We start from the raw sequence: 23017 nt of genomic DNA, 5'->3' as shown, positions 1-23017 counted from the left end.
TGCGCAAGTTTCTCTTCCCAGATCGCGGCTCTGGTGGGACTCCCCGCAGCAGGACTCGCTTCTGCTTTCTCAGAGCTGCGCTGCCCCTGGGAGGGACGGCCCGGGCCTCCCCCTCCCCCTCCTCCGGCCCCCTCCCCCCCCGCCGCCGCCTTCCCGGGGACCCCCTGCTGCGAGCTGTCGGAGGTCGCGGGGATTTCCGGGCAGCAGGAGGCTGGGAAGTAAGCTCCCCCCCTCCGCGGGGTCCCGGCCGGTCTCCCGCGTGTCCAGGCCGGAGCCCCCTGTGCGCGCCGCCGCGGCTGCGCGAAGTCCGGATATTCATGCCCGAGCCCACGCGGGCTGCTCGTGGGTGTGTCCCTGTACCCTGTGCTCTCGGCACCTCTAGATCTCAGACGCAGGGGCTGGTCCGGACCGCGCCCCCTCTCCCCAGGTGCTAGGGACATTTAAATCCGATAAGCTCCACGCAGAGGCTGGAGCCCTGCCTGCCCAGTGCCAGGAGCTGGGGACGGAGGAGCAGGAGGGAGGAGAACGGGAAGTAGAGACTTGGGGACCTGCAGAGCCGCCCCTCCCGCACCGGGAGCACCTGGCTGCGAGGCCGGCGGCGGAGAAGGATCCGGAGGAACCCGGGAGGGGCCTTCCTGGCGAGGGCCGGGTGCGTGTGAGTTACACCGCTCAGTCCGGGAGCCGCTGGGAGGGGAGCAGCGAGGGCGACCCGCTTAGATTTTAGACAAAATAAATAGTGAGCCGACGAGCGAGCTGGCGACGCAACTGAAACGCAGATCCTGCCTCAGCCTGCCGAGGCTGCCTGGACAAAACACCCAGACCGGGTCGTTTAAACTGGAGTTTGTTTTCTTGCAGTTCTGCGGGCTGGACGTCCAAGACCAAGGTGCCAGCAGGGTTGGTTTTTCTTGAGGCCTCTGTCCTGGGCTTGCTGAAGGTCACCCTCTGGCTGTCTCCTCACGTGGTCGTCCGTCTGTGCTCACACACCCCTGGTGTCTCTTCCTCTCCTTATGAGGATACCCTTCCTCGGAAGAGCCCACCCCAGCAGCCTCATTTTATTAATAACATAATCACCTTTTTTTTTTTTTTTTTTTAGAAACAAGATCTCACTCTGTCACCCAGGCTGGAGTGCAGTGACTGAATCACAGCTCACTGCAGCCTTGCACTCCTGGGCTCCAGCGATCCTCCTGCCTCAGCCTCTGAAAGTAGCTGGGACTGCAGGTGCGTGCCACTCACTACAGCTGGCTAACTTTTCTTTAGTGTGAAAATTTTCAAACCTATTGATTCCACCGACACATTGCAACATGGATGAATCTCAGAAGCAGTATGTTAGGTCAAAGAAGCCAGGCACAAAGACTGCATACTACTGTATGTACAATTCCATTTATAGGGTGTTTTGGAAAAGACAAAATTATAGTGAAAGAAAGCAGATCAGCAGTTGCCAGGGGTTAGGGGTTGGGGAGAGATTGACTGCAAAGGGGCATGGGAAACTTTTTGGGATGATTCATCACGATTGTGGTGGTAGTTATGTTACCACACACACACACACACACACACACACAGATATAAATTTTTTTTTTTTTTTTTGAGACAGGGTCTCAGCTCTGTTGCCCAGGCTGATGTGCAGTGGCCTGATCATAGCTCACGGTAACCTCAAATTCTGGGTTCAAGAGACCCTCCCACCTTGGCCTCCCAAAGTGCTGGGCCCCAAAAGTGGTGTCTTTATAAGAGAAAGTAGAGGAAGATTTGGCCAGTGGTGGCTCACACACCTGTAATCCTAGCACTCTGGGAGGCCAAGGTGGGAGGATTGCTCGTGGGTCAGGAATTCGAGACCAGCCTGAGCAAGAGCAAGACCCGTTTCTACAAAAAACAGAAAACTTATTGGGGCTTGGTGGTGCACTCCTATAGCCCCAGCTACTTGGGAGGCCGAAGCGGGAGGATCTCCTGAGCCCAGGAGTTTGAGCTTGCTGTGAGCTATGATGACGCCACTGCACTCTAGCAACAGAGCGAGACTCTGTCTCAAAAAGTATATATATAAAATAAATAAAAAGAGAAAGTAGAGGAACATTTAAGCCACAGAAACACAGAGGAGAAGACCCAGAGGGGTAGGTTGTGCGAAAATGAAGGCAGAGATTGAATCCATGCAGCTGCAAGGTGAGGAATGCCAGGGGTTACACACCGTCACCGGAAGCGAGGTGATAGAACAGATTTTCCCTCAGAGCCTCCAGAAGGATTCAACCCTGATTTCATATTTCTGGCCTCCAGAACTCTGAAACAACAAATGTCTGTTGTGTAAGCCCAGTGCGTGGTATTTTGTTACATCAGCCCTAGGAAAGTAATACCCACCTGAGTAAAGCTGATTTGATTTTTAAGTTGGGAAAAAACATGGAAACCATAAGGTTAAATTAAAAAAGCAAGTTGCAGGCCAGGCACAGTGGGTCACGCCTGTAATCCTAGCACTCTGGGAGGCCGAGACAGGGGAAGATTTCTTGAGATCAGGGGTTCAAGACCAGCCTGAGCAAGAGTGAGACCCCCCTTCTCTACTAAAAATAGTAAAAATTAGCCAGGTGTGGTGGTTCAAGCACCTGTAGTCCCAGCTACTTCAGAGGCTGAGGCAGGAGGATCGCTTGAGCCCAGGAGTTTGAGGTTGCTGTGAGCTAGGCTGATGACACAGCACTCTAGCCCGAGTGACAGAATGAGACTCTATTTCAAAAAAAATGCAAGTTGCAAAACAGTGTGTTCAGTGTGAAATATTTTATATAAAGTTTTGAAATGCTGCAAGCAAGACTACTTATTGTTCACAGACTTTATATACATCACAAAAGCCTGGAGGGGCCTTTGTCTGGAACCACTTCCCACCAGGTGGCCTATGTGAGGGCAGGGAGGGCAGTGGGCATCTGCTGGCCTCTGGGTGCCTGGCATAGACTGCCCAGGGAGATCCAGGAAGGCTTCCCCAGGGAGGAGACCCCGCCCCAACCCCCATGGAGACTTGCAGCCCTAGGGGTTCACCAGGTGGGTGGATAGGTGGGAAAGGCAGCAGCCCAGGCTGAGCACAGCCTGGAGGCTCCAGGAAGCTGGCTTGTTTGGGGGCCAGGCTGCAGAGCAGGTGAGGGCAGGGTGAGCACCCGTCCTTTCTTATCCAGGCATGTCCCGGCCTCCCCAAGACTTCCCTGGGGTCCCTTTATCCTCCATCCATCTTCCTCCCAAGGTCATTGGGAAGGCTATGTAGGGAAGGGCTGGGGGACTCTGAGTGCTGGGTGGCCAGGACTCTTAGGCCCAGCAGAAAGAATGGAGGCCAGGACTCCTGGGTCCAGAGGAGACGGGGGACAAGAGTCAAATGTCCAAAGAGTGACTGGGCCCAAGAGCCAGGCAAGCTGGGATGAAGGGTCTGCCATGTACTCACAGAAAAACAACTTCACCTCTGAGCTGGTTTCCTCATCTATGAATGGTGTGACCTCACAGGGTTGCTGTGAGGATGAAATACAATGCAACATGAAGATGAGTCACCTCTGGTGGTCATGCAGAGCATCACCAGCAAGGACCAAGTGTGGCACTTCACTCTCATTTAATCCTCACACCCCTATAAGATAGGGCCCTGTCACCCCCATTTTATAGATGAGGAAGCTGAGGGCTGAGTTTAATCAGCTAAATGGCACAGGCATGCACATAGGGTAAGTAGTCAAACTGGAATCTGGACTGAAGCCATGGCCATGTGATGCCAGCGCCCAGAAGCACCAAGCTCCTTTGCTGTACTGTTTTATTGGTTCATTTCTGGTTTATAGGTCTACACCACCTCTCACGTCCTGGGTGGACTGTGAACCTCCTGGGAGAAGGGCCTTGACCATTTCATATCCAGATGAGCCCTGCCCCTGTGGGTGTGGTGTGAGCGGGGGCCAGAGTGACTCTGGGATTTGGAGGGGACACTGAGCTTATATTGTCCAAGGGGTCAGGTGTTAGCACCCAGGAGAGGCTGGGATGTCTTCATCCTTACAGACTCTACCAGGCTGCTCCCACAGGTGCTGGGCAAGGTGGCTGTAAGATGAATGTCTGGCTCCCTTTGCACTGAATCAGCACCCCTTACTCTCTCCCAGCAGGAAAATTTGTCCCAGCCCCAGAACCTAGAAGTCTCAGCCCAAAACCACCCCTCCAAGGAGAGTTTGCACCCCTTTTCCCACAAGCCAGGAGTCCTAGTTCCTGCCCTCCTGTTTTTCTAGAACCCCAGTAAGTAGGCCCCTACCAGCCAAGAGTCAGGAGTCCCGACCCCCAGGCAGAGGTGTGTGGACCCAGCTGATCCTGGTGGGCCAGCGCTGATGATGCCTGTCCCCTCCAGCTTCACTCAGTGATGTCATGTCATAGCTTGAAATCAGCTGAGAGGGGAGTACTCACACTGCGAAAATTGGCAAGTGCAGGAAATCAGGGCTTTCATTTTAGCTGGAGAGCCTGTTGTTAAATATTCACCACTACATCACTGCTCCCAGCCCTCCATTTGTCATGCTGTCCGGGCCAGGAGTCCCTGTCACAAGGCCCAGGGAGCCCTAGAAGTCTGAAGGAAATCATGACCAGCTACAAGGCCATTGCTGGGGCATCACCCCATGCCCAAGCTGCGCTGGGCTGGACCCGGGACCAGAGCCCTGGATCCTCCCATCTCCATCTCAAGCCCTCTGTCCCAGGCTGCAGCGTGTGCCCAGCTCTGCACAACTCAGAAACTGACAGCCCTAAATTTGGAGTCACACAGACTTGGGTGTGGCTACCAGCAGTGTCCTCATCTGCAGCATGGCAATCAGTAAAGAGCATGACCCTAATGTCACACTGCTGCTGTTCACATTGCAATTCTGCCCAGGGAACCCCAAGCAAGTTAGATGGCCTCCCTGAGCCTCAGCTTCCCCATCTGTAAAATGAGGATAATAGTAGTTCCTGCTCCATTAGGATGTCATGAAATAGACAAGTTATGCCTATACAAGAGTTTTCTTAGCAGAGTGATTAATATCTGACAGATTCGTCTTTGTTCCCATTATTGATCGTTTCCCATCCCACGCGAGGGGCAAGGAGCTGACGTCTATGCTCGGTGTATGATCTGCACACAGTAGTTGCTCAGTTAGTCTGCCCCACGGTCAGTTCCAACCGCAGCAGGATGAGCCGGTCCCTCTGACCAACGCGGAGGCGACTTTCCTTCCACCCACCTGGCCATTCCGGCCACTAGGGAGCGCCCCAGTCCCTCCCGCGGCACCGCCCCTGCACCTGTGCCAGCCGCGCACCTGGCGCCGCCTCCGGAAGAGGGGACGGGGACCGCGGGGACCTCTGAGGGAGCCCAGCGGCGGGTGAGAGCCTAAGGGGCGCCGGGGGCGGGGCTCTCCGAGCTTGGGGCAGGAGTGGCCCTGCCACGGCGGCGGGGGAGGAGGTGGGCATGGAGGGAGAATGGAGAGGGAGCCAGGGTGCGGGCGGACTCCTGGGACCGCCGGGAAGCGGGGGACGCAGGCGACAAGGAAGGTGACGGCTAGCTTCGGACGCCTGGGGCTGGGGGTCGGGGGCCGAGGGCCCAGGCCCCGGGGCCCGAACGCGGGGTTGAGGTGCTCAGCGGCGGCTGGGGGCGGGAGGGGGAGGGGCAGGGACGCCCGGGACTCCCGGGCAGGTGGGGGTGGGGGCGGGGCCGCGGCAGGGAGACCCAGGGGGCGGCCTGGGGGCGGCTGGACTGGGACCACCGACACGGGAGTCCTGGGAGCAGGGCTGCGCTTGCACACCTGGCGAAGGGAGAGGGTGGACAGGTGAGCGCGTGTACGTGTGCCCCGGGGGTGGGGACCTTCGGGAGGGCTGGAGCAGGGCAGCGGCTGTGCCGGGCCCTCTGTCCCTCCCTCCCTCCGGAGCCCCTTAGCCCCGAGCCCTAGGCAGCCCTAGGGGAGCGCAGGCCTCCCATCCCCTGGGCCGGGCCGGGAAGTAAACAGAAACCCTGAGTGGCGCAGGCAGCGGCGCTGGCCGGCACAACCTGTTACCTCGCCCTGTCCCGGGCCTGACGCCAGGGCAACTAGAGGGCTGGGGGTCAGGGCTCCTGAGTCCGGAGGGGCTGGGGCGGGAAAACTGGGCCCTGCGGAAAATGGGGGACTGGGGTGAAGGGTGGACATTGGGGGTGGGAACCTCAAGCTGGAGGGTAAAGTCCCAAAGCCTGGGTCCTGAGGAAATGGGAGCATGAGGGCCAGGAGGGCTGTGGGGTCAGGGGCTGGGGCCTGGGGCCTGAGTCCTGAGGAGCTGGGGACTTGGGCTCCTGGAAGGGGAGGGTGCCGGATTCCTGCAGCAGGGGGTCAGGACACCTCAGTTCCCAAGGGCTAGGTCCTGCATTCTTGGGAGGAAGGGGCTGAACTCAGCCCTGAGCACTGACTCTACGAACCTGGGATCTGGGAATTGTTTCCCAGACAGAGAGGGGTTGGGGCTGCACAGCTGGGTTCTGGGAACAGAGTGCGGGAAGCAGGGGTGGCCTGTGGTCCTGGAGCACTGAGACAAGGTTTCCTGGGGACAGAGAATGTCTGGCAGAGGCCAAGGCAAGGCAGCTCATTTCCTGCTGCTTCCTGCCTCAGTTTACCCTAGGGACATTAACGGAGCTGGGTGGCCCAAATACAGATCATTAACCCTTCCTGGCCCAAGGAAGCCCTGGCTGCAAGCCTGGGAGGGCCAGTGGGCAGGTGCTAGCCAGTGGGGGGCCAGTCCCGTCAAGCTGCAGAACAGAGTGTCCTGCAGCTAGCTACGTGTCCCCACAGATGCTGCAGGTGCCATGAGCTCTCCAGATGGGCCAAGTTTCCCCTCCGGGCTGCTCTCTGGGGGCACGTCCCCCAGCTGCGAGGAGGGCTTCTTCCCCTTTGTGCTGGAGCGGAGGGACTCATTCCTGGGAGGGGGCCCAGGGCCTGAGGAGCCTGAGGACCTGGCCCTGCAGCTGCAGCAGAAGGAAAAAGACCTGCTCCTGGCCGCGGAACTCGGCAAGATGCTTCTGGAGCGCAATGAGGAGCTGCGGCGGCAGCTGGCAGTGCTGAGTGCCCAGCACTCCGAGCGTGAGGAAGTGAGCAGGCGGCAGGGGCCTGGGAGGGACGGCAGATGGAGGGGAGGTGGCAGAGTCCAGGCAGGTACTCGGGTGAGCAGGGGCAGGACAGGTAGGCAGAGGAAGGAGGGGGGCCTGGGGAGGACAAGGAAGGGAGCCAAGCAAGAGGAAGAGGGAGGAGCATGGGGCAGGCAGGTGGGCAGCAGGATGACTCTGGAACAGTTCAGGGCTGGGCCCACCCCGCCCCCCAGCAGTGTTGAACATGAACTGTGAGGGCAAGTCAAGACATGGATAGAGACCATTGCCTGGCTGCGTGACCCTTGGTCAGCCGCTGGCCCTCTCTGGATCTTGGTCTGGCTCCTCAGCAGTGTTGTGTAACCTCGGCCACTCCCCGCCTGGCACTGGGTTAGGTGCTTTCACACATCACCTCGCTTGCTCCTTGCCCGGTCCTGTGCGGTAGGAACAGTCCTTCCCTCCGCCCGCTTCCACTGCTGGCCACATGCTCACCCAGGGGCTCACATGTGCTCCTGCCTCTGCCTCATCAGCCCCACCACTGCCCTGAGGCCGCCCTGGGTAGCTAACCACCCACGCTCTTCACCGGGCCTCCTAGTGGACCTTTCAACGTAAGTGGCACCTGATCCCATGACCCTGTTACCTGCTGTCCCCATTCGCAGCTCCCTGCCTGAGGACCAGAGCCTGTGTCTTTCCTAGACCTCTTGAGTGCACACTCTCTCCGCCCACATCTGCAAGCCCGGTTAATTCTTCTAAACTAGATTCCAAACCAGCTTCTTGTCTCTGCAGCCTCCATGCTGGTCACAGCCTCCATCACCTCTGCCCTGGACACTGCAGGCACCTTCTCGCTAGTCCCCACCTTCCACTCTTTTCTCCTGGAGCCCATCGTTTAAGGCAGCGGTCCTCAACTTTTTTGGCACCAGGGACAGGTTTCATGGAAGACAATTTTTCCACGGGCCAGGGGATGGGGGTGTTTCAGGATGAATCAAGTACATTACATTTATTGTGCACTTTATTTCTATTATTATTACATTGTAACGTGTAATGAAATAGTTATACAACTCACCATAATGCAGAATCAGTGGGAGCCCTGAGCTTGTTGTCCTGCAACTAGTGCGGTTGATCTGACAGGAGGCGGAGCTCAGGGGGTGATGGGAGCGATGGGGAGCGGCTGTACATACAGATGAAGCTTCACTCCCTCGCTCACCTGCCGCTCTCCTCCTGCTGCTCGGCCCAGTTCCTAACAGGCCATGGACCAGTACTGCTCTGCAGCCCAGGGGTTGGGGACCACAGCTTTAAGGGACAGCCAGTGATCTTCAAAAGCTGCAAAACAGATCATTTCACTCCTCCCAAAATCTCCCAGAGGCTCTCCATCACACTTAGAATGAAAGGGAAACTCCTCACCACAGCCTAAAAGTCCCCAGTAGCTGGGCTCCTCCCCCGCCTGGGCCGGCCCTGCGCTCCTCCACTGGGGCTTTTCAGCTCCTCCAGTAACAACTTGTTCCCTCAGGCCTCTGCACTTGCTGTTCCCTAAGGGGTAGCCAACTCCCTCTTGTCCTACAGGAGTCAACTCAAACATCCCATCCCCCTTGATGGGGCCATCTCCAGTCCACTCCTTACTCTTCACTTCCCCAGGGTTCTGTCCCTCTGAAGTTCCCTGCTTGAGGCAGTGAATTGGTGGTCTTGCTTACTATTGATAGCCAGACCCCAGAACAGAAGGAGCTTAGGAAATAGTGGATGGATGGATGGACGGATGGACGGATGGACTTAGAGATATTAAGGGCCGTGCCCGGACCATACAGCAGCAGCAAAGCCGAGCACCAGCCAGGACAATTGGACCCTGAATCTGCCGGCTTATTCCTGGGGCTGTTGCCCCCACAGTATTTGGTTAAGAGTTTGGCTGCCTGGGGTGGCATCCCTGCCCCACTAACTTACTGTGTGTCTCTAAGACATTCAACCTGTCTGAGTCTCAGCTTCCTATCTGTACACTGAGGCCATCAATGAGTCTCCCTCTAGTGGATGATATGAAATAGTGCCGAGGACGCGCTAGCCTGACAGGAGTGCCTGCTGGTGACTGCACAGCTGTGGTAATTGGCACCTGGGCCAGGCTCCCCCCAGCCCCCACTCTGCAGGCCCAGAGACAGGGGCCAGAGGTTAACCCCCAACCTGTCTGCCTCCCCACTCTGGGCATCTGGCTGTGCCAGGGCGTCCCCCCGCTAGTCAGACAGGTTTTGGGGCCAGGGCGGGTTAATTAGACCACGTTAATTAGAGGGAGCTGGCTTGCAGGAGCTGGGAAGAGAGGCTGGGCAGAGGCCAGGCCTCTAGAGTCCCTGGCACACGGCAGGTGTGTGCAGCCATGGGCCGGGGCTTAAATTCTGCCAGACTCAGGCGTCAAAAACGGCGTTTGCGACCTCGGGTCCAGAAGCCCAGGCAGCAGCCAGGGGTGAGTGGGTATCCAAGCCCCAAATGGCTGCCCTGCCCAGGGGCTGCCTGCCTGTCTGGCCTGGAACCTTCTCTCTACTCATCCCCCATCCCTCTCCCTGCCCCCTCCTCCCTGAGTCTCTCTTGCTTTCAGGTCTGTGTTGGACAGACACCCTCGGACTTTCTCCTTGGGGGTGGGCCCCAGTCTCATCTCTGCCTCTCTGTCTGCCCCTCTGCTCTGGCCCCCACAGCGGCTCCAGCAGGAGAACCATGAGCTCCGCCGGGGCTTGGCAGCCCGCGGGGCAGAGTGGGAGGCCAGGGCTGTGGAGCTGGAGGGGGATGTGGAGGCCCTGCGGGCCCAGCTGGGGGAGCAGCGCTCGGAGCAGCAGGACAGCGGGCGGGAGCGTGCGCGGGCCCTCAGCGAACTCAGTGAGCAGAACCTCCGGCTCAGCCAACAGCTGGCCCAGGTGGGACACAGTCTTGACCTCAGGGCCCTGGGCAAGGTGGGGAAGATGCCTTGGTTCCCACTGCGGGGTGGTGTGTTGGGCTTGGTGGTGAGGCTTGGCCCAGCTGAGGCTCCTCTGTCCCCCACCCCCTCTCTGCAGGCCTCCCAGACTGAGCAGGAGCTTCAGAGGGAAGTGGACACCCTCCGGGGGCAGTGCCAGGCTCACACCCTGGCCGGGGCAGAACTGAGGACACGGCTGGAGAGTCTGCAGGGAGAGGTAAGTGTCTGCTGGGGTCAGGGGCCTGTCTGAGAGAGAAGGGCTGGACTAGAGGCTATCTGGGGCTGGCCCAGCACCCTTACCCCAGGTCCGATGCCTTTCCCCAGAACCAGATGCTGCAGAGCCGCCGGCAGGACCTGGAGGCCCAGATTCGTGGCCTGCGTGAGGAGGTGGAGAAGGGCCAGGGCAGACTGCAGACCACCCATGAGGAGTTGTTGCTGCTTCGGCGGGAGAGGCGGGAGCACAGCCTGGAGGTGACTTGCAGGGCTGGGGGGTTGCAACCAGCTGGACCCTTGGCAATGGCCTCAGGGCTTTCTGGGGAGATAGGCCAGTGCTGGATCACTGGGATCCCTAGCAACTGGGCCACAAGAGCATGGGCATTAGCCTAAGGGCAGATGGGAGCCACAGAAGGCTGTTGAGCAGGGAAAGTACACTCTTAGAATACATCAGAGCCAGGCAGGTGGGAAGCCAGGGAGGAGGCTGAGGCCATGGTTCAGGCCAGAAATGACAGCCCCTGGACCATGTCTGGGGCAGTGGAGATGGAGAATGGAGGATGAAAGAGGGAGCATGGTCTGATGTTTGAGAGTCTGTACCATGGGGTCAGATTGCCGGGCTTCCTATCCAGTGTCCCTTCTTAGCATTGTGGGATGAGCAGTCTCAGTTTCCACATCTGTGAGATGGGATGGTAATGGTACCAACCTCCTGGGGCTGTAGTGAGATATGAGGCTCGGAAGGAGGGATCAGTAAATGCTGGACCAACGTAATTTGTGAAAGACTCAGAAGGTAGCCCGTGCAGGGGAGGAGATGGGCTCTGCGAGGTTGGGCCAGGCCGCACCTTGCTTCATGGGCAAGGAGATTGGTATCTGCCGAGGAGAAGTGCTCCGCCCAAGGCTGCCCAGCGATCCAGGAGTGGGAGCAGGACTGGGCCGCTAGGGTGTGGAGATGTGCGGGGCTGTCTGGCCTTCCTAGGCGCTCTGGCGCCCCCCCCCCCGTGGTCCTGCCGTGGGATGCAGATGCTGGGTGCACCCGCTGACCGCCTGCGCCTCTGTCCGACTGTCCGCAGCTGGAACGCGCGCGCTCAGAAGCTGGGGAGGCGCTGAGTGCCCTGCGGAGGTTGCAGCGGCGCGTCTCGGAGCTGGAAGAGGAGTCACGCCTCCAGGACGCCGATGTGTCAGGAGCCTCGCTGCAGTCGGAGCTTGCCCACAGCTTGGACGGAGACCAGGGCCAGGACGCGGATGCTTGCAGAGATGCCCCAGTGAGCTCGTGGCACACTACCTCCCCTACCCATACCATCTGGTAGGGTGCAGGCTCCACCTCTCTTCCTTTTCCCACGAGAGAATACACACTGCACTGACTGATTCCTTTGCCCACAGACCACCCTGTGCCCGGAGACCCAAGAGGAGGCCAGCCTCCAGCCCTCATCCCAGGAGGAGAGTCTAGAGCCCCCTAAGAAGCGAGCATCCCTGAGCCCAGCGGAGATACTGGAGGAGAAGGAGGCAGAAGTGACCAGGCTGCAGGATGAGGTGGGGGAGGGACATAGTGCTGGATGCAGAGCCCCTCTAGATGTCAGTTTCTTCCCGACGTCCACCTCCCAGCCTTTGCCCACTAAGACCCCTATACTTGGCCGGCCCTTCATCTCAACAAGCTTGCTGTCATTCTTCAAGAGCCAGCCTGTATGCCAGGAAGTCTTCCTGGACCACAACCCCCCTCCCCAGTCCCACTGCCAATCCTTGCATCCCTCCTGCAGGCTTATACCACCCCAGCTAGCCCTGTCCCTCCCCACCTTGCACCAGCCTGGCGGACTCAGGATCACAGGGCCACCGTTGTCTGGGGCGTTAGTCGAGCAGGCAGGGGAGGGCTGCGGGGAAGGAGCTTCGAGGCCGCGGCCCGCCTGCCTTGCTATTCCCTCGTCTCCCCACAGATGGCGCTGCAGCAGGCAGAGCTGCAGTCCCTGCGCGAGGAGCTGCACAGGCAGAAGGAGCTGCGGGCGCAGGACGACCCGGAGGCGGCTCTGAACGGCGCCCTCTCGGACCGGGACGAGGCCGTGAACAAGTGAGCCTCCCACCACCCACCACCGCCCCCGCGAGGCTACGGGCCTCTGGGGCCCGCTAGCATTTCTGGGCTGTGATTCCCCAACCTGTGACACGGGTTATAAGTATCCCCACTCCAACCCTGCGCCCCTCCTCCCGCCCGAGTCCAAGGGCACCTGCCACCCCTGTTCCCTGAGGCCCCAGCACCCTCGGACGCGTTCTCCGCCTTTCCCGCCCGCAGGGCCCTGGAACTCTCGCTGGAGCTCAGCCGCGTCTCTCTGGAGCGAGACTCCCTGTCCCGGGAGCTGCTGCGCGCCATCCGCCAGAAGGTGGCGCTCACGCAGGAGCTGGAGGCCTGGCAGGTGAGGAACGGGGGCCGAGAGGGGCGGGGCAGGGGCGGGGCCTGCGCGCTGACCCGCCCCTCCGCCCCACCCCCCGCAGGACGACATGCAGGTGGTGATCGGGCAGCAACTGCGCTTGCAGCGCCAGAAGGAGCTGAGCGCTGCCGCGACGTCCACCCCACGCCGCGCCGCGCCCCGCTTCTCGCTGCGCCTGGGCCCCGGGCCCGCTGGCAGCTTCCTCAACAACCTCTTCCGAAGGACCTGAGGGCCGGGCCTAGGGGGTTGCCCTTGCCCATCCTGGGGCGCACTTTCCTCCTCTGGCCCTGGAGCCACAGGGCCCGGATTGTCTTCCGAGGGGGGCTGCTGCCCTCTCCGCCCCAGGAGGCCGGGCAGGGGCTCAGCGGGAGCAGGGGTCAGCTTTGGGGGCCCAGGGGGCCCAGTGGGTGGCGGGGATAAGTGTAGCAGAACTATTTTCCGAATCTCTATAGGTCTGTCTTTTCTAAGCACTAGGGCAGGGGTGGGGCTGGGTATTTATGTATCAAGATCAGACAGAGTAATATATAAACCACTACACCGACTTGGCCTCATTCTTGGGAAGGAAGCACATGGAAGAAAAGCCTGAAACTTTATTATAAAAAATGAAAAAAAAAACAAAAAAAACACTCTAAAACCCTGGGGATGGGGGCTGTCATTGGAGGTCAGAAAGACAGGGAGAAGGCTCGGTAGCCCAGGTTGGTGAAGACATCCACGCGGCAGCTGTTGCCTGCAGCTGTCAGAACCTAGAGGCAAGAGGGGCATGACTGACCTGCACACACCCCCAGGCCTCCCAGGATCTCTCCCAGCCCCTGCCAGCCCCACCTTGCACTCAGGCGCTGCTGGCTGCTGGTTGAGGCTGAGGCTGAGCAGCCCCGGGGAGGAACCAGGCACCTGGGCCTTGAGCTCCCCGCTGAGCTGCCACTGGTTGACGCAGCGGCCCTGGCCAGCTGACAGAATCTGTGGTGGACAGGGAGGGGGCTCAGGGGTCAGGACTGGAGAGTGGAGCTGGTGGGAGTAGCAGAAACGATACACGGGGCCTCACCAGGTCCTGGTAGAAGGTGACGTGCTTCTGTGGCGCCCGCATGGGGAAGATGGTGGTAGGTGTGGAGGATCGGAGGTGCCAGAGAGTGAGGGCTGGGCCCCCTCCACAGACCTGAGCAGAAAGGCAGGGGTCCCCAGCCACCATGAGTCACAGGCCTGCAGCTGACAGGCCCCAGAGCTGCCACCCCGTCCTACACTCTGCCCAGCTCACCATCCAGTCTGAGTCAGTTGCTAAGCATCCAATCCAGCGCCCATTGTGGGGTCTCGAGCATTCCTAGGAGGGGGAGGGAGGAGGTGAAGACCCAGGGGACACTGACGAGGGAGAACGAGTATGGGTCATGCTCTCACCTCATGCTTATAGACCTCGATCGTCTGGACCTCCTTGGCTGTGCGGAGGTCTGCAAGGGAAGAACCATGAGAGGTGCCCCACTTGCCCCAGCCTCCCTCACTGCCATCTTGCCCTCCAACCAGCTTCCCCCTTACCCCAGAGTCGCACAGCCCCGTCCTCGCCACCTGATAGCACCTCAGGGCTCCGTTCCCGCAGTGCCAGGCAATGGATGTAGTCTGTGTGGCCCCGGAGGGCCCGCTGCAGGGAGGGGGCAGTGTCAGGAGACCTAGGAAGAGTGCCTCCCCCCACCCTGGACCTGCTGCCAGCTCCAAGGCCCTGCTCACTGTGAAAGTCCCAGTTTCAAGGTCCATAGTGTGCAACTGACAGTCTCCCCCAGCCAGGATGAGGGAATTCTCCTGCAGAGGAAGGCAGGGTAAGACCATGTCCATGTCCAATCAGGACAGGAAGAGGGTGAAGAAGCAAAGTTTGGGTCAAGAATAGTCACAAAGGGCTTAGACCTTGGGGACCAGCAGCAAAGCATTGATCTCAGGCACTTCCAAGCTGGTCCTGTGGGAGGAAAGGCAGGGTCAGCGTCAGTGAGTGCCTTCACCCACGTGCTCTCTACCCACCCAGCCCTGGCTCACCTGTATGGGGGCTGGCGATGCCACAGTTCCTTACAGCCCTTCACAGGGGAAACACTGGGTGAGCTCAAAGGCTCTCTGGGGCGAGGCAGCCCAGCCCTTCCCTACTCGACTCCTCACCTTCTTGAGGACCTCCACCCAGAGCCAGGCCTTCACCTCCCCGTCCCCAGCACTGAGCAGATGTCGATCGGTGGAGACCATGCTGTAGACGGGCCCATCATGGGCTAAAGGGAAAAGGGAAATGAAGAACTTGAGTGAGCTCATCCTGCTCCCTCCTCTACCCCAAAGTCCCCTAAGCCAGACTGAATGGTTATACCCACCTTGGAAAGTCACCACGGGCTTCTTACTCTCCTCTTTGGCTTCCGAGCTCAAAGCGGCAGACAAGCTAGAGAGAAGGGGGTGGCCGGGAGTCAAAAGCAAGGGGCTTCAGTCCCGGGAGGGCCAAGTACCACGGCTAACGGGTGGTGGGGAACAGGGGCTGAGGGTACCTGAAGATGGCGATCTGCCCATAATTATTGCCAGCCGCCAGGAACTTCCCACAGGGCGAGACGCTCTGGGAGAAGATGGTCATGTGCAGCCGCTGCAGGGCCTGAAACACTTCTGCCTGCAGGGAGAGATTGGGTGAGGCCTGCCGGAGACGTCTGAAACCTCTGCTCCCCGCTTCCCCTGCTGCCAGCCTGGCCTCCCGCTGCCCAGACGTCTCATCCATCTTTCGAGGCGACCCACCAAGCCGGCACCTGCCCATGCAGCTCCATGAGTGGCTCCAAGAAGAGGTGAGAAGGGGAGAGTGGAGGTGTGACACATGGTGACCTCTAAACAAGCACCCAGCCTCTCACTGTCAAGTGGAGCTCACAGGAGATTCTGTCACGATTAGATGAGCTAATGTATATAAAGAGCTTTGCGTAGGGCTGCCACGGAGAAAGTGTTTTAAAAGTGGCTCTATTACCCCAACACAGAAAAACGCACTGACTTCCAATCCCTACCCTCTGACTTCGATGTTAGGCTCCTGAGGCACTTCTGGGTTACTCTCTTGCCCCCGAGTCAAGTCCGAGTCCCACAAACAGCCCACGCAAAACAGGGTGCAGGGCACGAGCCGGGCATGGACTACAAACTCCAGAAGGCACCGCGCACCACAGCCGGCTCACCTGGCCCAGCGGCAAGGGGACAGGCACCGCTCGCTCCATCCCGAGAACTACAAGTCCCAGCGTGCTCCGCGCGCGACGCGGCCTCACGGGTCCCGACGTCTCCGCGAACGTTTCCTCTCCGCGGCGCCCCGCAACCTCTGCACTGCCGGCCGGCCCGGCGCGAAGGCGGCCGCTACGTACCACCCCGAGCCCCAGGAGCCGAGGTGAGCGCCGCGAAGCCCCCTGACACTAAGAAGCGGCGCCCCCCGCAGCCCAGCTAAGCCAGATCCCCTCCCCCACCCCGCCGAACAGACCCGCCTTCCAGCCGCGTGCTGCCCGTCTCCCGCGCCTGCGCGGAACCTCGTCACCGCCGTGAGCGCCTAAAGCCACGCCCCCTCGCGCTGGACCACGCCCTCGGAGACTCCGCCCCTGTAGCCCGGATCCCGCCTGCAGGACCCTGAACCTCAATGATCTTACAGCAGCCCTCGGAGCGAGGCCCCCAGGGTCGGGCCCAGCGCCACTCGCGGGCCGCCTTGGGGGCGACCCGGGGCCTGGACGCCAGGTGCGTGCGGGGGACCTGGGTGGGCCTGAACACGGGGCGCAGGAGCTTGGGCTGGGACTCAGGTTGGTCTGCAGGATGACACGGGGTGAGGGGAATCGGCGGGGCTTAGGCATGAGCTGAGATGGGGTTGGAGCAAGGGCTCACGGTCCAGACTTCCGTTGTAGGCTGCTGGATGGCCTCGGAGAGGCGGGTGACTTAGGCGTCAGCTGAGACAGGGATAGGCTAGGGACTCCTGGCTGACGCTGCAGGCTCAGGCGGGCAGATCCTCGGGAAGGGGCCAAGAGGGTGGGGTGCACCTGGCTCTCTTTTTTTCCCAGCTCCCCTCTCCGAGGAGCTGTGCCCATGAGCACCAAGCGGCGCCTGGAGGAGGAGCAGTGAGTTTGGGGGCAGGGAGGGACTCCCAACAAGATCTCTGTCACCTCTGGTCCTCATCAGGCTGCTCCCCTCTCAATATCCCAGCCTGTCTTTCTCCGTTTCTCCCCAGAGAGCCCCTGCGCAAGCAGTTCCTGTCTGAGGAGAACATGGCCACCCACTTCTCACGACTCAGCCTGCACAATGACCACCCCTACTGCACTCCCCACTTGGCCTTACCCCCAGCCCTGCCCCCACTCAGGTAGGCAACCCCCTTGGCTAGGCCTTCTAGAGGATCACACCCAGTCCTCAGAGCCAACTTCCAGGCTCTGCCTCATCGTGCTATTTTTAGCTTCTAGCTGACCTCTGTGTTATTTCCCATCTTGGCTCCTTGGAAAGTGCTGGGAACCCAGGAGCCTCTGGGAACCTGGACTTGGGAGTTGGCTCAGCCAGGCCAGCCTCAGCCGCATGCCCTGACTGTCATATCTTCTTTCAGGAGTTCTTGCTCTGAGCTGCTTCTTTGGCGCTACCCTGGGAGCCTCATTCCGGAGGCCCTCCGGCTGCTGAGGCTGGGGGACACCCCTGCGCCCCACTACCCTGCAACCCCAGCTGGGGATACAATGGAGCTCTGAGTGCTGGTGGGCAGTGCCCCTCCCACCTTCCCCACAAGAGAAGAGACCAGTGACCCCCATGAAGGGACAAGGTGCTTGCCTATTCTCCAGACCAGGCATCTGGGTACCAGGACCTTCCCCCAACACAGGACACTGAGCCCAGTGGAGTGCTGGGATGGGAGGGGCAGGAGCACGGGAAGGGAAGGGAGGCAACCGCCCCTAGGAGAACTGAATAAAGATTGATAAGCAAAAGAAAGCTTTAGTCTGGAACCTGGGGACTTTGGGGAGGGCGGGAAGGGCAGAATTTCTCCTCAAGATCTTCCCTGGAAAACGGTTAAGGCCAGCCAGGTCCTGGCAGGCTGGGCTCCAGGCATTGAGAATGTGTGAGTCACAGCCTCGCCCCCGCCCCCGCGACTGACTGACTCACTCCCTCCCTCCAGCTCTGGGGAGTCAAGCTGGGATCATGCCACTCTCCAAACCATTTAAAGTTAAAGATTTCTTTATTAATAAATTCTCCCTCCCCTCCAAAATTTCTCCCCCAAATAAATATCTCCTCCCCACTTTGGGGTTGGGGGGGGGTCTGCATCTTAGGGCCAGCCCTCCTAGAGGGCCAGCCCCCTAGTGTTAAGAACAGGTCTCTAACCCTCCCAGGCTGAGAACCCCGTGGTGGAATTTCAGTACATCTGAGTGAGGGGGGCCTAGTGTTGTGTCTGCCCCTCAAGTCAGCCTGGCCCCCAGGCCATCAGGGAAGGGGGATGCCCCCTTGTGCAAATGCTGCAGTTCCTTAATCTGTGTCAGCCGTTTTGTGTTAGCATGAGGCTCCTTTTCTGTCCTGGAGCCACAGACAGCGCAATCAGACACCTTGGAAGGCTCCCCTGAACCCTGGGCCCAGGCCTCAGAGGTCATCCCCCCATCCCCCCTTGTGGCTGGAGGAGCATGGCTCCAGCTATGTCTGGGAGGCATGGGCTGGCTCTAGAATGAATGAATGAATGGGTGACGCCCCGGCTGGCAGGGGGCGCTCACTGTCACTGGATCAGCGCCACGGCTGGACAGCCCTCTCCGCCAGTCTCCTCTATGGGGGCTGCAAGATAAGAGGTGGGGTCGTTCATGAGCAGGGGAAAGGTGAATGTGGAGGAGTGATGGGGGCAGGCAGGCCGGGGCACACTTACTGGTAAACTTCTCTCTCCTGCGGCACCGTCTCCAGACCAGGAAGCCAGAAAGCAACCCCAGCACGAGGGCCAGGCTCAGGGCGCCCCCCAGGATGGGCCAAAGCAGCCGGAAGTGGGCAGGAGGTGCAGCAGCGCCTGAGAATGGGACCCTAAGTCACACCTCGCCCCTCTCTGGACTAGCCCCGCCCCCTAGAACTGCGCTTCAAGCCTTCCCTCCGCGGTGGCCCCCACCCTGATCAGAGCCCCTTCCCCACTCCCGCCTCCCTCCATATTACTTTCTCAGATCCCAAGGCCTGCGCCCCGTCTCCGCACCAACAACCCTCTCCCCGGAATGAGGTCCACTCCCCACCGGCCGCGCCCCCCACTCACAGCCCAGGCAGAAATCGCTGTGTGGTCGCGCCGGGCACGACGCGCAGTCCATGCACTTGTCGAGGTCCGCGCTCCAGGAGCTGCCACGAGAGCAGGGGGCGGTGCCTGGGGAGGGGGCCGCTGGTCAGAGACTGGGGGCGGGCCAGGCTATTCTGGGGTCTGAGGTCAGGGTCCGCGAGCTCGAATAACGTGAGTCACCGGCGCCCTCCCCCCGCATTCCTCACAGGTGACCGCACGGCCCGACCCGGACAAGGCAGCCCTGGGGGGGGGGCTACCGCGGGACGCTGGGGGGGTCAGGTCCCCACAACCCCCCTGCTGCCGGCGGGTGACTCACTGCTGGGCACTGGGCCCGACCCCGGTCCCTCCCCCCGCATAGCTGGGCACTGAAGTCACCGGATGGAAGGGGGCACCCCACATGGTATAGAGGGCACAGACCCTAGCGCCTCTCGACACCCAGCCCCCCGCAACTCTTCCGCCACTGCGGCCGGATAGACCCCAAATTGACCAGGCTGGGGGCGTGCCCTCTTACCAAACTAAACATCCCGCCCTCAAACTTACTTTCTCGCTCCAGTTCTAGTTCCGACTTTCGGAGCCGAAGACCCCACCCTCACCCCAACCTCAACTGGACAGTCAGGGAAACTGAGGCCCGAACTGTGGATGAAGCTTGAAGCGGGGGACCTTCCCCATCCCGGGGCGCGGTGTCTGAGACCGCTTCACCCCAGGTCCCTACGCCCGCCTGGTCCCCCCAATTCCGCCCTGTCCTCCAGGCACCTAATCCCGGCTCCTGATGCCCCGCCGGTGTTGCCCGCCCCCGCACCCCGGGTACCTGGCGCCTGCTCCCCGGCCACCGCTCGCAGCAGCGCCAGCCCGAGCCCCAGCACGAGGAGCCGCAGCGACAGCGAGCCCCGAGCCATGGTGCGCGTCCCGCGGCCGCCGCCGTCTGCGCCCGCCGCCGGCCGGCGGGGACCCAAAGCAGCGCCCCCGCCCCGCCCCCGCCTTCCGGGGTGGAGCTCTCGGCTCTGCCCGCCCCGAGAGCGGCTCCAGGACGCCCCGCCCCGCCTGGCCCGCTACGTTCAGTCATTCGTTCAACAAACGGGGCCCACTCGCTTGAGCCACCAGGATCCCGCAGCACCGGCCTTGTCTTCTCGGTGCTCAAGCCCGGGTCGGCGGGGCAGGGCGAATCGGACACGAACAGTCCTTGCAGCGAAAACTGCAGCTTTGCTAAAGGCCCCGCGGGTATAACAACAACACAAAATAATGAGCCCTTAATTTATACCCCAAGACCTAGTTACAGGCTTGAGGTCTCCATTTTGCAGAGTAGGAAACTGAGGCTCGGGAAGGTTAGGTGAGATCCTAATGTCACACCGCTGGTAGATGGAGCCGAGGCTCGAGTTCGGTTCGGCTCCACGCTCCCCGCGCTCACCTTCCGTGGGTCGGGACAATGGGTGGAGCCAGCCCGGGTCCCAGCGCCCCAGCAGGATGCGGGGGCAGCGGCCCTAGCCTGGAGCGCCCCCCTCTGACGAGGTCGGGATTCGCACGCCGGCTGCAGTCGGGACGGGGTCTCTGCCCCTCCCCCGGGGCGGTGGTCCAGTGACGTCACCGCCTGTTTAAGACCCCCGCCTCCGCCCCAGCCCCACGTTCGTCCTAGGAATTTCTCTACCCTCCTTGGCAGGTGAGCTTGGCGGCGGTGTGCGTGCTGGGGAGAGACGCCCCGCAGCGCCGGGTGCGGGGGGCGGTGTGGATGGGGTGCGTGTGGAGAGCCGGGCTGCGTGCCTGGCGGCGGCCACGCGGACCAACGCGTCCCTGAGCCGGGGGCTGCGCCGCATCCTTCGTCGGCTCTGGAAGGGTTAAACGCCCCTCCCCTCTCCCCCGGGACAAAGGCACCGAAACCCGGGGCGCCCCTCCCCCACCTGCCTTGCCTCTCCGGGGCGGGCATCCCCTCCCCCTCACCTGCAGGAGCCGACCCTGCGGCCCGCGCCGCCATTAAAGCCCTCCTGGATGCCGGGCTCCCAGGCTCGGGTGGGCGAGCGGCCGGGGGCGCCCTCGAAAAGAGTGGAGCCCGCAGTGTGTAGAAAAGGAAGGGGGCGAGGGCAGGGGCGCCTGGATTGGCGTGGCCCCGGCCCTAACTCGGCCAGAGGCCTGGCGGGCGGGCCTGGGGGCTGGGGCAAGCGCGGGCTGGCCCGCCCCGACCAGTCTCCCCCGAGGTCCTAAGCTGGGCCCAGGCTGGACTGGCGACTAAGAGAAATGGATCGAGAGCCTTCGCTCGGGCCGCGCTAGGGTTAGGTCTAAGCCGTGCGCTGCAAGAACTTTGCCTTGTGGGGAGCTACAGCAGGACCCTGAGCAGAGCTGATTCCCGTGGCAACCTCCCTCCCACACGAAGTGGGACGTGAGGGGACAGGTGCAGGGCAGGGTGGCGGTGGAGGAACTGCTTCACTGCAGAGAACCCAAGGGTTTTAGTTCCTTTTGGGAAGTTTGGGAGCACCCTAGCGAGGCGTTTTGGTGTAGTACACACACGAAAATGCCCCCAACCTTGAGAGTATGCCGTCTGGCCCCTAGGGGAGGTTGGAAGGGTGGGACCCAGGGAGTCACCTGTTGGCCTAGGAAAAGAAACTGCTTTCCGGTGGGTGGGATTAATGGTGGGAGGATCAATGACGTTTTTCCACCTCTTCTGCCCCTCCAGGGATGGGCCAGGCCTGGGCTGGGCCTGGCCTGCCGCCTGACTGAGGAGCTTGGGTGACCTCCAGGCTCAGGAAGGAGGTGGCTCATGGTTGGTGGGGGTGGGCCAGACTCCTAACACAAGATCTCAAGATCAGGCTGGTATCCACCAGCCTAGGGCTTGGAAGCAAGTTGGGGTGAGGGGTTTGGACACTGGGTGGTGGCAGGAAGCTTGGGATCTCCAATCTTAGTGTTGAAACAGACAAGTTTTGAGCTTGAGACCCAGGGCTAGAGCCAAACCGCCATCTGTGCACCCCACAGCACTGCCTGGAAATTGCACTCTTCTCATCCCCCTTTTGGCCACTTTGCTGCTTGATAACATGTACTCAGAAGTGGCTAAGGCCATGGACTGGCATTGCGTGGGCTTTATATCACCGTCTTTCATTTACACTCAAACTGCCAGGGCGGGAATACCAGGGAGAAAAAGAAAGGCTGAAGCATGAAATGCCCCGTGTGCCGGTGGGAAGTGAGGCTCAGGGAGCACATTCTGCCCGTGTTGCAGGATGTGGTGACCAACTCCCAGGGTGTGTGCTCGTGGTCTCCTGGGTGGTGGCTGTGCCATAGGACCTGGGCCTGCCAGGCTAAATGTTGCTTTGCTTCTGTCCCCCAGTGCAGTGCAGCCCTGTCACACTCATCATGGCCTCTGCTGGGCTGCAGATCCTGGGAGTTGTCCTGACTCTGCTGGGCTGGGTGAATGCCCTGGTGTCCTGCGCCCTGCCCATGTGGAAGGTGACCGCTTTCATCGGCAACAGCATTGTGGTGGCCCAGGTGGTGTGGGAGGGGCTGTGGATGTCCTGCGTGGTGCAGAGCACTGGCCAGATGCAGTGCAAGGTGTACGACTCGCTGCTGGCGCTGCCCCAGGACCTGCAGGCCGCCCGTGCCCTCTGTGTCATCGCCCTCCTTGTGGCCCTGCTCGGCCTGCTGGTCTACCTTGCTGGGGCCAAGTGTACCAACTGCGTAGAGGACAAGGATTCCAAGGCCCGCCTGGTGCTCACCTCTGGGATCATCTTTGTCATCTCAGGGGTCCTGATCCTGGTACCCATCTGCTGGACAGCCAATGCCATCATCCAGGACTTCTACAATCCCCTGGTGGCTGATGCCCAAAAGCGGGAGCTGGGGGCCTCCCTCTACCTGGGCTGGGCAGCCTCAGGCCTTTTGTTCCTGGGTGGGGGGCTGCTGTGCTGCACTTGCCCCTCAGGGGGGTCCCGGGGCCCCAGCCATTACATGGCTCGCTACTCGGCATCTGCCCCTGCCGCCTCTCGCGGGCCCTCCGAGTACCCCACCAAGAATTATGTCTGATGTGGGTAGGAGAATGAAGGCTCCAGTGGAGCCTTCACCCCTGAGCTGGGACCATCAAAAGATGGTGACGCCCAGCAGCTTTGGGGTAGGTTCTTATCTTCTGTTTCTGCTTTTTGCTGTTTTTATTTTGGGGGGGTATTTTTAAAATACATTTGGTAACTGAACCAAGAAGATGACTCAGACTCAAACGGCCACTTGGGCTCTGCTGTTGGCATTTCTCACCTTTG

The 23017-nt window shown here is 60.7% G+C and overlaps 5 protein-coding genes across 9 annotated transcripts; 3 read left to right on the top strand and 2 right to left on the bottom strand.

Moving 5' to 3' along the window:
• The first annotated feature begins 5237 nt into the window (after window positions 1-5237).
• On the top strand, window positions 5238-13024 carry BICDL2 (BICD family like cargo adaptor 2). 2 transcript variants are annotated; one of them, XM_045542375.1, is made up of 10 exons: window positions 5238-5315; window positions 6744-7039; window positions 9703-9918; window positions 10057-10173; window positions 10281-10427; window positions 11237-11428; window positions 11547-11696; window positions 12095-12225; window positions 12445-12565; window positions 12645-13024. In XM_045542375.1, the coding sequence occupies exons 2-10, from the start codon at window positions 6758-6760 to the stop codon at window positions 12807-12809; spliced, it is 1521 nt and encodes a 506-aa protein (XP_045398331.1). In that variant the 5' UTR covers window positions 5238-5315; window positions 6744-6757; the 3' UTR covers window positions 12810-13024. The 2 variants fall into 2 exon arrangements, with proteins under 2 accessions (XP_045398331.1, XP_045398332.1); XM_045542376.1 differs by lacking the exon at window positions 5238-5315 and adding an exon at window positions 5385-5484.
• Window positions 13025-13156: 132 nt separating this feature from the next.
• Window positions 13157-17307, bottom strand: THOC6 (THO complex 6). 3 transcript variants are annotated; one of them, XM_045542378.1, is made up of 14 exons: window positions 16029-17304; window positions 15736-15907; window positions 15079-15194; window positions 14911-14975; window positions 14711-14814; window positions 14594-14631; window positions 14468-14516; window positions 14294-14365; window positions 14105-14207; window positions 13970-14019; window positions 13833-13895; window positions 13623-13733; window positions 13403-13537; window positions 13157-13323 (listed from the first exon to the last, which is right to left on the bottom strand). In XM_045542378.1, the coding sequence occupies exons 2-14, from the start codon at window positions 15772-15774 to the stop codon at window positions 13243-13245; spliced, it is 1026 nt and encodes a 341-aa protein (XP_045398334.1). In that variant the 5' UTR covers window positions 15775-15907; window positions 16029-17304; the 3' UTR covers window positions 13157-13242. The 3 variants fall into 3 exon arrangements, with proteins under 3 accessions (XP_045398334.1, XP_045398333.1, XP_045398335.1); XM_045542377.1 differs by having other exon boundaries at window positions 15736-17304; XM_045542379.1 differs by lacking the exon at window positions 13403-13537 and having other exon boundaries at window positions 15736-17307.
• On the top strand, window positions 15817-17498 carry HCFC1R1 (host cell factor C1 regulator 1). 2 transcript variants are annotated; one of them, XM_045542380.1, is made up of 5 exons: window positions 15817-15938; window positions 16027-16276; window positions 16594-16650; window positions 16761-16889; window positions 17124-17498. In XM_045542380.1, exons 2-5 carry the CDS (start codon window positions 16182-16184, stop codon window positions 17257-17259), a joined length of 417 nt encoding a protein of 138 aa, XP_045398336.1. In that variant the 5' UTR covers window positions 15817-15938; window positions 16027-16181; the 3' UTR covers window positions 17260-17498. The 2 variants fall into 2 exon arrangements, with proteins under 2 accessions (XP_045398336.1, XP_045398337.1); XM_045542381.1 differs by lacking the exon at window positions 16594-16650 and having other exon boundaries at window positions 15818-15938.
• A 221-nt stretch (window positions 17499-17719) lies between these two features.
• TNFRSF12A (TNF receptor superfamily member 12A) lies at window positions 17720-19769 on the bottom strand. Its single transcript, XM_045542382.1, has 4 exons — window positions 19603-19769; window positions 18777-18881; window positions 18408-18542; window positions 17720-18319 (listed from the first exon to the last, which is right to left on the bottom strand). Exons 1-4 carry the CDS (start codon window positions 19688-19690, stop codon window positions 18264-18266), a joined length of 384 nt encoding a protein of 127 aa, XP_045398338.1. The 5' UTR covers window positions 19691-19769; the 3' UTR covers window positions 17720-18263.
• Window positions 19770-22106: 2337 nt separating this feature from the next.
• On the top strand, window positions 22107-22969 carry CLDN6 (claudin 6). The gene has a single exon (XM_045542374.1). The coding sequence runs from the start codon at window positions 22128-22130 to the stop codon at window positions 22788-22790; it is 663 nt and encodes a 220-aa protein (XP_045398330.1). The 5' UTR covers window positions 22107-22127; the 3' UTR covers window positions 22791-22969.
• Window positions 22970-23017: the final 48 nt, after the last annotated feature.

Source organism: Lemur catta, chromosome 2 (genome assembly GCF_020740605.2).
Source record: "Lemur catta isolate mLemCat1 chromosome 2, mLemCat1.pri, whole genome shotgun sequence".
In the NCBI taxonomy this organism is placed as follows: domain Eukaryota; kingdom Metazoa; phylum Chordata; class Mammalia; order Primates; family Lemuridae; genus Lemur; species Lemur catta.
This window is presented reverse-complemented; position numbering and strand designations above follow the sequence as displayed.

Coding starts and splice junctions, on each gene's coding strand:
- TNFRSF12A (XM_045542382.1), bottom strand. CDS start 19,690: ATGGCTCGGGGCTCGCTGTCGCTGCGGCTCCTCGTGCTGGGGCTCGGG. Junction 18,882..19,602: donor GGCCGGGGAGCAGGCGCCAG/GTACCCGGGGTG, acceptor CCCCCTCCCCAG/GCACCGCCCCCTGCTCTCGT. Junction 18,320..18,407: donor CAGGAGAGAGAAGTTTACCA/GTAAGTGTGCCC, acceptor CTTATCTTGCAG/CCCCCATAGAGGAGACTGGC.
- BICDL2 (XM_045542375.1), top strand. CDS start 6,758: ATGAGCTCTCCAGATGGGCCAAGTTTCCCCTCCGGGCTGCTCTCTGGG. Junction 9,919..10,056: donor TCAGCCAACAGCTGGCCCAG/GTGGGACACAGT, acceptor CCCTCTCTGCAG/GCCTCCCAGACTGAGCAGGA. Junction 11,429..11,546: donor ATGCTTGCAGAGATGCCCCA/GTGAGCTCGTGG, acceptor CTTTGCCCACAG/ACCACCCTGTGCCCGGAGAC.
- THOC6 (XM_045542377.1), bottom strand. CDS start 15,774: ATGGAGCGAGCGGTGCCTGTCCCCTTGCCGCTGGGCCAG. Junction 14,208..14,293: donor TTGAAACTGGGACTTTCACA/GTGAGCAGGGCC, acceptor CCCTCCCTGCAG/CGGGCCCTCCGGGGCCACAC. Junction 13,734..13,832: donor CAACTGACTCAGACTGGATG/GTGAGCTGGGCA, acceptor CTTTCTGCTCAG/GTCTGTGGAGGGGGCCCAGC.
- HCFC1R1 (XM_045542380.1), top strand. CDS start 16,182: ATGATCTTACAGCAGCCCTCGGAGCGAGGCCCCCAGGGTCGGGCCCAG. Junction 16,277..16,593: donor ACCCGGGGCCTGGACGCCAG/GTGCGTGCGGGG, acceptor TTTTTTTCCCAG/CTCCCCTCTCCGAGGAGCTG. Junction 16,651..16,760: donor CGGCGCCTGGAGGAGGAGCA/GTGAGTTTGGGG, acceptor GTTTCTCCCCAG/AGAGCCCCTGCGCAAGCAGT.
- CLDN6 (XM_045542374.1), top strand. CDS start 22,128: ATGGCCTCTGCTGGGCTGCAGATCCTGGGAGTTGTCCTGACTCTGCTG.